The 13,677-nt window shown below is 38.5% G+C and overlaps 1 protein-coding gene across 1 annotated transcript; it reads right to left on the bottom strand.

The window, feature by feature from the left end:
* Positions 1–10,731: 10,731 nt before the first annotated feature.
* LOC112616600 (olfactory receptor 13H1) lies at positions 10,732–11,659 on the bottom strand. The gene is given in 2 exon segments (XM_025373588.1): positions 10,732–11,253; positions 11,255–11,659. Coding segments are annotated over 2 exon segments (927 nt in total).
* Between the last annotated feature and the right edge of the window lie 2,018 nt (positions 11,660–13,677).

Below are 13,677 nucleotides of genomic sequence, written 5' to 3'. Positions count from 1 at the left end.
GGGGAGGGGGGAGGGGGGAGGGATTGCATTGGGAGTTATACCTGATGTAAATGACGAGTTGATGGGTGCTGACGAGTTGAGGGGTGCAGCACAGCAACATGGCACAAGTATACATATGTAACAAACCTGCACGTTATGCACATGTACCCTAGAACTTAAAGTATAATAATAATAATAAAAAAAAAAGAAAATGAACTTTTTAAGAAAAGTCTGCTTTAACACCACCCCTTCTTCCAAATCAAAATCAGATCTTTTTGTTACAGTTGTTCATCGCACCTCGAACTTCTCCTGCATGGCTCTTATCACTGTTTGTATTTATGTATTGGTGTGACATTTAATTTCTGTCTTCTTACTAAATTATAAACTTTGGGACAGAAGAGGCCCTGACTGTCCTGTGCACTGGCTTATTTTCATCACCTCACACAGTGCCTGGCACAAAATATGGGCTTAATACACGTTTGTTGAATGAATCAGTGCCAGTTATTTGGCTCTTCTATCTTACCTAATGTCAAGAAATTGATTTGACTGAAAGTGCATTAAATTGGCTGGAGAAAATAAATGTTTGAGGGTGAAAAGCCTATGATAAGCAACAGGATCTCATGTTTTTCAGTCTTATGAATGCCTTGTAGCTCAGAAATAAACTTCAATGCTTTGCCTTTTTAAAATCCTACAATTTGCCCTTTGCATGGAGGGAAGGTGGTATAGTGAAGTGAGAAAATGAAGATCATTTTAGAAACAGAAACAAAGTGGTTTTGTTTGTTTGTTTGGCTTTTTTTTTGAAACGGAGTCTCACTTTGTCACCCAGGCTGGAGTGCAGTGGCATGATCTCAGCTCACTGCAACCTCTGCCTGCCAGGTTCGAGTGATTCTCTTGCCTTAGCCTCCTACGTAGCTGGGATTACAGGCATGCACTACCACACATGGCTAATTTTTGTATTTTTAGTAGAGACTAGAATTACATGTTGGGGTTTCGCCATGTTGGCCAGGCTAGTCTTGAACTCCTGACCTCAGGTGATCCGCTCACCTCAACCTTCCAAAGTGCTGCGATTACAGGTGTGATCCACTGTGCCTGGCCAGAAACAACGTATCTTTACACCTTTTCATCCATCCAAATTTTTATTTACTTTGTTTGGTCTGGTTTTATTAAGTAAAAATCCTATCACAGACCAGCTCATTATTAAAGTCAACATTTTTTTCCTGGATATTCTGTAATATCCAGCCATCAAGTTCTAGTCACAAATCAGAATATTGAGTCTTTATAGTATATAGTTACAGAGACTCATGAGGCAAGTATCAGGTTTTGGTGAGAGCAGGCTGTGGATGGAAAGGTTTGTCTTAGGAGCTGAGCAGCAGGAAGTATCATCCAGGTTAATGGCATAGATAATCTTTTTAGATTCTCTACTCAAGACATATGCCATGTCTCAGAAGGCAAAAGACCTTTATGGACAAGTAATTCAGGAAGTAAAGTAATAGATTATATCAGGATCCTCAATAAAATTTGATGCAGAACAAGGAGAGTCTGAATAGGAATCAGAACCAAGGGCAGACAATCTAAAAAAAAAAAACTTAACTGCTGTGCAACTTCTAACTAAAGTTGTTTCTACTCATTACAGAGTCATCCTACAAGGAGATCCTTGGCTTCCTTTAATGAGAAGTAGAATGCTCCTTTTTGTTCTGTAGATATTCCCAGATTCGGAATCAGAAAACAGAATAAATATGAAGAGAAAATGGTTCTTGAAATAGAGTTATTAGACTGAAACTGAGTCAGAAGTCAGCTAATCTGGCCTTTATGCATTGGTGACACCACAACCCTGATTTCCAAATAATGTTACAAGAATGGGACTTTCAGGGTACATACTTTTTCAAAGGGTAATAAAATTTTCTACTAGAATGACGACATATTTTATCATAAAGCCTTAGTTTGGCTTACAGTCCTCACCATCGTATAGTCCTAAAGACTGCAAAACAAACTAAACAAATGCCAGCATAAATAGTGGGAAAACAACACATTTTTGTGTTTATGTGATTTAAATGCATCTCACCAGACTAACCATATATTTTTTATTGAATAATTCAGTGTTTTAGCACTGTGAGAGCCAGAATCTTTCTAAACTAACTAGACATATGTAGAGATACCCACACAGAAATTCACAGCTTTTTGATTTTTTAGAAATATTTTGGATACACTTCATGGCTTTTCTTCACACAAGTTTCTCAAAACAGGCTTTCCTGGTCCCACCTACCATGCAAGACAAGAGTGTGCTTCCCAGGAGGATTCATTTCATTTTCAATATTAAAATTAAGGGACATGTGGAGTATCATCCTTTTTCCCTGAGCGCCTCAGAAAGCTCCCATAAGCACAAAATATACTTTATGAAAGGGATAGTGCTTACAGGCGGGAATTTCTATTATCCGTATCGTGCAGTATAGAGTGGTGGTCAAGAAAATGGATTCTGCAGCCATGTTTGAATCCTGGATCCATCACTGATGCACTATGCGACATTGGTAGCTTGTTCCACTTGCTTATACCTTAGTTTCCTCAGTTGTAAAATTGGGATAACTGCAGTATATATATCATAGAATTCTAGTGCTATATATGTATTATCTACTATTATATTAAAATGAGGCCTCACTTAGGAAGTATCACTCATGACAAAGTAAACTCGTTGGTTGTCTTTCTTTTCTGGAGGGCAGAAAGAAGAATAAATGAAGATACAAACAAGGCACTATGGTCAGATTATACTATAAGCCCTCTGAAAGCAGAACCTATATTTTATTTATTTCTATAACTCTAGTACGTGGCTCACTTCCTGACACATAGCAGGAAGTCACCAAATATTTTTGGAATTGAATGTATTGTACTCACCTGAATAGCAAAAAGCAAAATAAATAAATAAATAAATACATATGACAAAATTGACTAAGCTCTCTGAGTTGGGTTAATATAGCCCTTTGTATATTGCAACTTCGTCAGCTCACTGAGGTGTTAGACTCTTTCAAGGGGAGTGAATTGCAGTTGCATTATGGGAGATCCATGTCAAGACTGACCATTCCACATATTCATGCTGATTTGTTCCAAGAGAAAAATATGGCTTCTTTCCTTCTTGCCAGGATATACGATTCTTAACTTGCTTTTACAGTGGATTGTGTCTTGATTTTGTTCAGCATTTTAGGAACCAATGGGTCCAAAATATGGACACTAGAAGGAGAGGACAATCTTAAACGTTTTCTGATGTTACCTTCTGAGTTTATTCATTGTGGCTTCAATGAAGCAGTTTCACTGAAGAGACTTCAAGGACCAGGTCCCTAAAAGGCAACTAATTCTCACTACTGAGTTGAAGGTGTGTATTCATTTGGGAGTGTTATTTTTATGTCATTAAATTACATGTGGCTTTTGCTCACTAATTCCAAGGCTTCATTAGTGACTATATGATGAAACTTTTGACTAACATTGTAAACTCCATTTCTGCTCTTGAGTTACCAAGGAGTATGGCCATTCCTAGGATAATTACTGAGTTCCCTGTTTCTTGAGAGGGTTCTCAACATGGCTCAAGAAAGTAATGAGTGTTCTCAGCAAACTAACACAGGAACAGAAAACCAAACACTGCATGTTCTCACTCATAAGTGGAAGTTGAACAATGAGAACACATGGACACAGGGAAGGGAACAACATATACCGGGGCCTGTCAGGGGTCGGGGGCAAGGGGAGGGAGAGCATTAGGACAAATACCTAATGCATGTGGGGCTTAAAACCTAGTTGACCGGTTGATAGGTGCAGCAAACCACCATGGCACATATATACCTATGTAACAAACCTGCACATTCTGCACATGTATCCTAGAACATAAAGTAAAATAATAATTAAAAAGAAGGTAATAAATGAGTGGGGTGGGTAATGGCCACTATCTAGTGAGACTCTATGAAAACTTTCAATTAAGCATTTAGGTAAATAAAATTCTGCAAACAGTGTTTATTGGAGGTCTCCTATTTCTCTTCACTTTTCCCCAACTTCCCCTGCTCCATCTCAGCCATCTTTGATTTGAGTAGTTTCTGGAAATCCCAATTTTTCCTAAAGCTTTCCTAGATTAGTTTTGCGGTACCATGCAAACTGTCGCTGTCTAAATATAATCCTGCACCCTTTCATTCACTGCCCCTTTAATTTATTACATCTATACACATATCTAATTACAATAGTTTTATTTATTGATTTCTTGCCCAGTTTGTGCTCTGAATACATGATACACTTGTTTATTATTTTTATGTGTATGCTTGTTTAAATTCCCAAATTAGTTATCCAGATTTTAGGAGGCAGGAGCAAGGCATCTTTGCAAAAAGTCTACCTGAGTGCTACTCAAAATGTTTGCAGTGAGATAAGGACAGAATTGAAAGCAAACATTTAGTAACTATGAAAGTGATTTGATATTGCTGTGACTTTTTTTTATCGTATTTTATCAAATATCAGCCTGCAACAGCTTGGAAATTTTTTAAAAAACTGTCCTTTACCACAAATAGTTTGAGCAACATTTGTGGGCACTTACATTTAATTAATTCTTTTTATGCATGCACTCTGTGCCAGGAACTATGCTAAGGAGACAGAGATGAACAAAACAAAATTCCTGCTCTCAGTGAGCTTATGATCTAATTAAGGATAAACACTCCAAAAACAAGCATTATTATAAAACAGCACGAAATGTATCAAATTGCGAGTCAAGCAAAATGCTATTCAGCAAAGGAAATGGAATTACATAATTCACCTAGGCTTAAACAAGTTAGAATGAGCTCTGAGGAGGGCTTCACTGAGGAAATAGCATTTGATTTGGTTCTTGAAGGGGGACTGAGATTTTACCAGGCATAGAAAGTGGAGAGGGTTCTGCAGGCAGAGAGAACAGTGTGTATAGCAGCACTGTTACATAAAAGGTTCAGGGAAAGAAAGTATTGTCTTCCTGGAGCGTGGGGTCTGTGGAGATGAGGTGGATAATGAGGATGGAGAGACTAGCAGGGGCTTCAATTAATGTCACATATCCTGTAAGTAATAGGGAGTCACTGGAAATTTCTAATCTGGGAGTGGGATTATTGAGGGGGTGAAATCACATGATGAGACTGATGAGATTCTCCTTTTAGAAAAATCACTCTGGAGACAGTAATTGGATGGCTAGTTTAGAAGGAAGTAACACTGGACTAGTGTTAGGAGTGTGTTAGGAGTGTGTTACAGTCATCCTGGTAAGCATTGATAAAGCAGTGAACTAGGACAGATGCATTGAGGACAGAGAAGATGGGGTGGGTTGAGGAGATATTTCAGAACAAGACTCAATAAAATTCAGTGAGTGGTTGTCAAGGGTAAGTGAGAAGGAGACGGAGAGATTAACTCTGAGGATAATGATAATACCATCATGTAGCATTTGTAATGTGCTTTTAACTTTTTAACATTTAACATCTATGATCTCATTTGACCTTTCAACCATTCTGTGAGGTAGGTTAAGGAATATATTTTTCCCCTGTATGACAGATGCAGTCCAGAGAGGTTAAGTGATTCACTCAGAGTTCCATAGCTCATTAATGGCAGAACCCAGACTAGAATCCAGACTTCCTGACGCCTGAGCACGTTTTTTTCCCAGTCGCTCATGATGTTGCACTGTGAAGTGTTTGACCTGCTGTTCACACTTAACTAGAAACAGTTACTATGCTCATTACTAGTGGAGAAAAAGAGGAGAGGGAGAAGGTGCTCAGTGAGATGGGGGTCAACTACTTTTGCGTCAATTGGGAATTCAATAATAATAACAACTTCAATAACAATGATAAACATAGTTAACGTTTATTGAGGGCTTACTATGTCTCAGCCACAGTTCTCAGCATTTTAGATAAATTAACTGATTTAATCTTCTTAACAACCCTACAAGGGTCAGTCCTATAATTGTCTTCCTGTTATAGATGAGGAAACTGAGGTGGAAAGTTGCCCAAGGTCGTATAGCTAGTAAGTGCCAGAACCTAGCTATTTGGAACCTAGACAATCTGAACCTGCTGTGTCTTCCTTTCTCTGCTCATCAACAATCTTATCTTCTTCCTACCCTTCTTCCAAGGACTCCATGAATGCATCAGGTTCTCATTAGAAAGATCATTAATCTAGGTATCAGGAGAATTGTATTCCAACCCCAATCCTGTTACTAACTGTTGACCTTGATAACATTATTGCCTGTCTAAATATTTTGTCATCTGTAAATGACAGTTAATAATATTTATAGCAATTTTTGCTCTGCTTATCTCATTAAATTATTTTGAGGATGATAGGAGGTAATATGTGTTCAAGAATAAAATAAACTGTAAAGTTTGTAAAGCTCTTTACCAACATAAGAATTAGGAAGATATAGCTTTACAAAATAGTGTTGCCTGTGTACATGTCTGTCTCTCTACTTTTGAGGTGAACTCCTTGAGGGAAGGGAACAAGTATGCTTCCTTCACCACTGCATCCCTAGTGATGAGCATGGTACCCACTATCTGGTAGGCAGTTGATAAAGATGTGTTCAATGGATGCTATATGTATGAATGCTTGAATGGACAATTGAAGGAGCAGCCTCAGGATGCACTATTTAGAAAGCAAGTAGGCACTTCAATTCCTGGCATCTTAGGTGCAGATAATCTGGACACCATCGTGACAGCTAACATTTATTGAACTCTAGCTATAGGCAGACATTGTTCTAAGTGCTTCATTTTACATAAATTGAATCATATATATGCTTATAACCAACCTATGAAGTCATATTCAACACTATCCCTGCTTTTTCCAGCTCTCACCTGTATTGTTAAGTTTGGAAGTACATTTCCCACACTCGTTTGTCAGTAAAGTTCAGTTTTGGATTCTGCCCATGAGAGGCACCTGCAGGAAACTTGGCAAGCAGAAAGGAAGTAGACACCATCGTTGCTCTTCCTGACATCTTGTTTAGGTGTGTGTGCTTGATCAGAAAAGATTTAAGTGACTTCTGAGCATTCTCCTGTGAAACATCTGCTTCAGTGACGTCATTAGCAGCAGTTTCCTAACAATCTCTAAAATTTCCCATGATTCCTGCAATTCCCACAACTGTCTCATTTTGCTGGCAGTTCCCTTACCTTTTCTCTCGTAGCCCTTCCAAAGGCTTTGTAGGCCCTTAATTCTCTGTGTTAAATGCCTTCCTGAAATAACTATAGAGTAGTTTCTGTTTGCCTGATCAAAATCTGAGTGCGACACTTTACAGAAGAGACCAAAGCAGAGGGTAACTTGAGTGAAGAAGTGGCAGAAGGAAGGACTGAATCTAACCAGCTTGGTCCCAGGGCCTATGCTCTAAATAGTTATACTCCACTGCCTCTCTTCGACTGAAAACCCAAATCCTATGAATGGGGCACTGTATCTTTTTCTGAAATCTCCATGAGTATTTCAATGGAAATGATCGTTTGGAGCCTGCTTTTCAGTTTGTAAACTTTCTTCTCAACTTTTGACAGAACCACCTTAGTTTCAACACAGTCTTTCCATCTTACTTTCCAGGGTGAAGCAAGGTAAGCTTCACTACTCAGCCATTGGGGATGGGGAGTAGGGAGGAGTCCAGTGGAAGGGTTCATGGGATCCTTGTGATTGATCAGGCAGAGAAGCACTACTCAATCTCAGGAGTTTTCAAAAGCCCAGCATCGATTTCATTTCACAACACCCTCACAGAGTTCATTTTTATCTTTAAAATAAATTAATATCAGTGTAAAATTAGATAGCCTCTAGAGTTAGTGCTTAGAAACTGAATGTTAATGCTGGAAGGGCCAGAGCTGTGTTAACTAGCTGCCGTGTTTGCCTTCTTTTTCAGTCAAAGCTAACATTTAAAGTCAGAGAGGTAGATCTATATATATTGATCTGGAGGAATGTTCATGATATATTTTCAAGTGGAAAAGGCAAGTTGCAGAGTAAACTGGTGATATGCTTTCATTTTTTTAAGAAAACAAGAGAAAGCCCTATATAAAATAACACCTGGATGCAGAATGTTAGAACTAGAGAGGTCCTTAGGTAGCTAAACACAATCTTCCTGTTATATTGATGTGCAAGTTTGAAGGCCAGAGAGAGATATAACTAAGGTTACACAGCTAGTTAGTAGCAGAATCAATTCCATAGCCTTCATCTCCAGACTCTACTATGTCACTCTGTCTGTAGGCTGTGCCCATACCAACAAGTCAATAAAGGGAGAAAGAACCTAGTGACGTAGCTATACTCTTTTGTAGTAGAGAGACCATTACTGAAAATGAGCATCTCATTTTAAGCTGTAAACCAACATATACTAAAGAGTGGAATATTTTTCCCTCCAAAGGCAGAATCATTAAAACCTATACTTTTAATATTCCACCTAATTTCTGAATTTTCCTCTATGCAAAGGCACTCTTTGATTCTTTTAATATTTCATTGATTGTGCCAGTTTATGTTTATTTCACAATGTTTGCTTGAAAGGTTTATCTTGATAGTAAGGAACATTTTGCACAAAGCATGAGACTTACCCTAATACCTACCACAGTGCCTGCCTTAAAGTAGAAACCTAATGTTTGTTAAATGGATAATTAAAGATAGAATTCATTTGCCTTTTTCTGAATTTTTTTCTTTCTTGATATTAAAACATATTCCAGAGATGAAGAGTACCGTGTACCTTTAAAAATGTATGCAATTTGAATAAATCTTGCATTTGTTTTGAAATTAAGCTGTTTTGAAATTAAGCTGTTTTGATAAGTGGCTTATTCATCCTCAATTATTTTTCATTTAGTTAGTAAACATGTGAGACAGTCTCCTTGTATCCATGGTACTCCCTTTGCAACACCATACAATGTCACATCAGCCCCCAGCAGTCACGGTAAGAGGAACACACTGAGTATCTGTTTGCTCAGCAGTGCTAGGTACTGTGTATTTTATTTTTTTTCTACCTGTTTGTGTCTGGGTCCTCACAAACAGGTAGAAAAGGCTGCTTGGGAGATGACTTCATCATGTGTGGTAGAGCCCCAAAATAAAGTGAGACCAGAAGACAGGATATCTGGGTCTTTGTTCTAGATCTGCTTCCAAACAGTTTCATGATCTTGGGAAATTTACTCCACATTCAGTGAGGCTCAGATTTCTCATCTAAAATTAGTTATCTGTAATAGATCATTGTTTATCAAAACCTTTCCTTTTAGTTTTAGAATTCCCTTTTCAAATGAAAGAGCTCACAGGAAACGACCCCCCATGAGCAGGCTCCAGGCACCACAATTAAGTCCCTAAAAACGATATAAATCAAGATTTGAAAAACGTTGCATTATGTCCATCAATAGAAAATGGGTTTTTAAGATGTGGTTAATGTGTACAAATAAGTATTATTCAGCAATAAAAAGGAACAAATTACTGATACATGCAACAATACAGATGAATCTCAAAAGCAGGCTGAGTGAGAGAACCCAGACACAAAGGAATATAGACTGCATGATTTCATTTATAGTCAATATTTAAAAAAACAAAAACTAACGTATAGTGAAAGAAATCAGATCACTGGTTGCCAGGAATTAGGGGTAGAGGGAGGAAGGGATGGGTTACAAAAGGGCAAAAGGAAACTTCTGTAGGTAATGAAATTGTTAGGTAGCTTGATTGTTGTGGTGATTCTGTGAGCATCTGTCAAAACTCATAGAATTGCACACTGTAACTGGACAAAGTTTATTGTATACAAATTATGTCATGATAAAGTGAATTAAAATATCACTACATTAATCATCTCTAGGGTTTCTTATGCCTTTAGATATAGTAAGTGGGATCTGGAATCAACCAGACCTAGATTTAAGTACTGGTTCTGTGGCCATGGGCAAATCACTCAGTTTCCCCACTTCTAAATATGGATGGAAAATAGTGCCATGGCATTGAACCACTGTGCGAACTCTATGTGATAATAGATATAGAGAGCTTCGCTCAACACCTAGCATATCATAAGTTCTCAATAAATGGTAGCTGCATTTAGAATTCTGTGATTCCAAATAATTTTACAGACTTAGTTTTACAAGTTCAGAGGTGGCATATATATGATCTAAATTGTAATTTTGACTCCACTATCAATTATGTATGACTTTAGATGAGTCTCAATGTCTACTCTGTTTCCTCATTGTTAATACAGGGGGAAATTGTGGTGGTGTTCTTACCAACTCCATAGGAAAATTAGGAATATAAAATAGACTAATAGATTAGAAAGATGTTTTGAAAAACAAAAAGCAAAGATAAAACACTCTACACAGATGTAGGAAATAGTTATGATAATTTTTCTCATGATTCCAAGATTAAGTGGAACAAGGAGATTGTGCTTACGTAACAGGGCTTACCTTCAGTAAAGTTGTAAAGTTTCTGACATTTGTCTTCTGGCCTTTTATTATACCATTCTTTGCCTTATTTTCTAATTTCAGTTATGCCTCACTCGCTGTCAACAGTTATAGAAGGTTCTCTTGCTGTATAGGTCTCTTCTGTCAGTGATAAATTTACTCTGATAAGTTCATTTACCTGAAGGTGAGTAACCTAATGGGTAGCCACTAACAATATTCTACGTAAAGAAAGAGCAAAAATAATACCTCTAATGGCAATTCGACTCTCAGTAGGAATAATATTTGGGGTGGGAGCACTTCCTGAAGCTTCTTATATGTCAATCGCTTCCAAAGATAAAGTTACATCCTTTAAACCATTTTCTCCATCGGGGATGATGTGTTATTTTAGACGTTTAGAAGCAAAGAAGGCTTATGTCCTTTTCAACGTAACTTTCCTTATTGCCCCTTTAACATCTTTGTTTCTCAGGCTATATATCAGGGGGTTCAGCATGGGTGTCAAAGCTCCATAAAACACTGAGATAAACTTGTCCTGGTCAGGGGAGGAGTTGGACTGAGGTTTCATATACATGGAGATGGCTGCCCCATAGAAGATTGTCACCACGGTCAGGTGAGAGCCACACGTGGTAAAGGCCTTGAGCCTGCCCTGGGCTAAGTGAATCTTTATGACAGCCATAGCAATTCGTACGTAGGAGAGGAGAACAAACCCAAATGGTAGCAGCAGGGTGAAGACACTGGTGATGAGGATCATAAGTTCATTGAAGCTGGTATCAGAACAGACCAGCTTAATGAGGGAGAGAATCTCACAGACAAAATGGTTGATGACATTAGCCCCACAGAAGTGAAGCCTCAGGGATAGGATGAGCATGGCAGTGAGCACAAGTGATGTCCCCCATGAGGTAGCAGCCAAGCAGACACACACTGGGCCATTCATAAACCACTGAATAACGCAGGGGATTGTTGATAGCAACCACACGGTCATAGGCCATGGCAGCCAGTAGGAGGCACTCTGCTGTCGCCAAAGCCAAGGAGACACTCATTTGAGTCAGACACCGGGGATAAGAGAGGTAGGGATGGGTAGAGAAACAATGCACCAAAGCCTGGGGCATGGAAGCTGTTCCATAGCAAAGGTCTAAGAAAGACAGGTTACTAAGGAAGAAGTACATTGGAGTGTGGAGGTTGGGGTCAAAGTGAATAAGAAAGATCATAAATCCGTTCCCCAACAATGTGTTGAGGTAAATTATCAGCACCAATGTGAAAAACATGTCTCTCCATTGAGGATAGTTAGAAATGCCAATAAGGAGAAACTGAAACACTGCTGTGATATTGTCCATGTCCATCTTTCCTTCTTGCCACTATTCATTAAATGGATGCCAATTGGCTACTTAATGTTACCTGAAAGAATGAGAATAAAGATGGAGGATGTGAGAAAGGTGGAAAGATTTAGGGTGTGCAGGATCATTATCTTTGTCCTTTTCAGAAGAATGGGACACCAATGGAATAGATATCTATAATGGCGACAGAGGCAAGGCCAGATATCCCCCCCTCAATCCTAAGAAAATGGAAAGTTCCTTACCTTTTTGAAAATAGTTATATGAAAAGTTCTCCAGCCCTCCTCCACCAGAGGTCTTCTTGAATAATGTTTCCTAACTAAGAAAACAGGAAAGGTAGGCCATCTTCCTGACTTTCTCACTTTATTTTCCAAGATAAATCTGATATATAGACATGGTTGAATCTCAGTTAGCTTGAGTTACTAATCTCAACCAACAGGGTGCCTTCTGACACATGTCTTAGCTAAAATATTGTCTATGTTTGGGATGTCTCTCACTCCTAGATTGTGCATGCCTTCATTTTTCCATACTTCCAGAATTTACCATGGTGCCTGACATAGAGAAGGTGCAAGGTAGCTCTTTGACCTGAGCTGATACTATGTGGATGGAGTAGTAAGGTCTGGGAGGACCCTCTACTAATATCCCCTGCTGAAGTTACATTTCTAGCTTCTCCTACATTTTCTACTCTGTTGTTGTTGAGCCCCAGGCAGGAGTATGAAAATTGAACATGATGTTTCTAAAAGTGTGGGTGGTAAGGAGAGGGTCTGAGTATGCAACCTCACTGAAAAGGCTCTCTTATCCCATCCTCACCGATCTCTTTCCCCTAGCCCTGCTTCATTTATTATAACACATTCTAATATCTGAAATTATATTAATAATTTGATTCCTTGCTTATTATTTGTCTTTCACTCAAACGTGAATTTAATAACAGAGCCCTTGTCTGCTGTTTACTGGTGTATTCCTAGAATATAGAACAGTACCTGGGGGATCACAAGAACCCAACAGATAGTAAATGAATATATAAAGTCCTAAGCATTCAGAGCTATTATCCAGAATCTACCTACTTCTCTTGCCACTTGCACTGCCATTCGTTATTCCAAGGCATCATCATCACTCACCTGGATTTTTCCAGTAACCTCCTCATTGGTTTTCCTGTTTCTGGTCTTCTTCCCATTCAGTTCAAATGATTTAGTTGAACTGTAAGTGAAATCAGGTCACTTTTCAATTAAAAAATTTATTCTATTTTTATTGAAATATGACTGATATACGAAAAGGTACACATATTTTATGTATACATCTTGAGTTTGAAGGTAAGTATATACTCATGAAACGGCCACCATAAATAATGCCGTAAATATAACAAACATCCCTAAAAGTTTCCTCCTTCTCTCTTTTATCTTTGTAATAAGAACACTTAACATAAGACCTACTCTTTTAATAAAATGTAAGTATACAGTATCATATTGTTAACCATAGATTCTCATTTCAACCTCACTAAACACCAGTCTCCTTACTATGACCTATGAGGCCCTATATGGTTTGCCTCCCAATCACCTCCTCTCTGAACGCACTTCCTACCACTCTTTCCCTTGCTCACTTTGCTCCAGTCACACTGGCCTCCTCACCATTCCTCAAATACTCAAAGCCCATCCCTTTCACAGAGCCTTTGATCCTGCTGTTCTGCATTTGTGAAAAACTTGCTACTCCATATTTATGAAACCCAGATCCTTGCACAGCCCACCTTCTCAATTCCCTCAGGTTTTTACTCACAAGGCATCTTTTCAGCGTATCCTTCCTGGGTCACCTCGTCTAGGAATTCATCTCCAGCCCCTGAAATTGTATTACATCCTTTCTGGGTCACCTCCTCTGGTAGTTCATTTCTAGCCATTGAAATTTTATATCCCCCTTTCCTGCATTATTTTCTCCTTAGAACTACATCTAGCGTACCGTATGGCTTATCTATTAATTATGTTTATTGCTTGTCTCTATCAACTAGAATGTATGCTCAATGAGATCAGGGTTTTTCT

The sequence above is a fragment of the Theropithecus gelada genome, chromosome X, assembly GCF_003255815.1.
Source record: "Theropithecus gelada isolate Dixy chromosome X, Tgel_1.0, whole genome shotgun sequence".
NCBI classification, from domain to species: domain Eukaryota; kingdom Metazoa; phylum Chordata; class Mammalia; order Primates; family Cercopithecidae; genus Theropithecus; species Theropithecus gelada.
The sequence above is the reverse complement of the archived record's forward strand: the minus strand, read 5'-3'. Positions and strand labels throughout refer to the sequence as shown.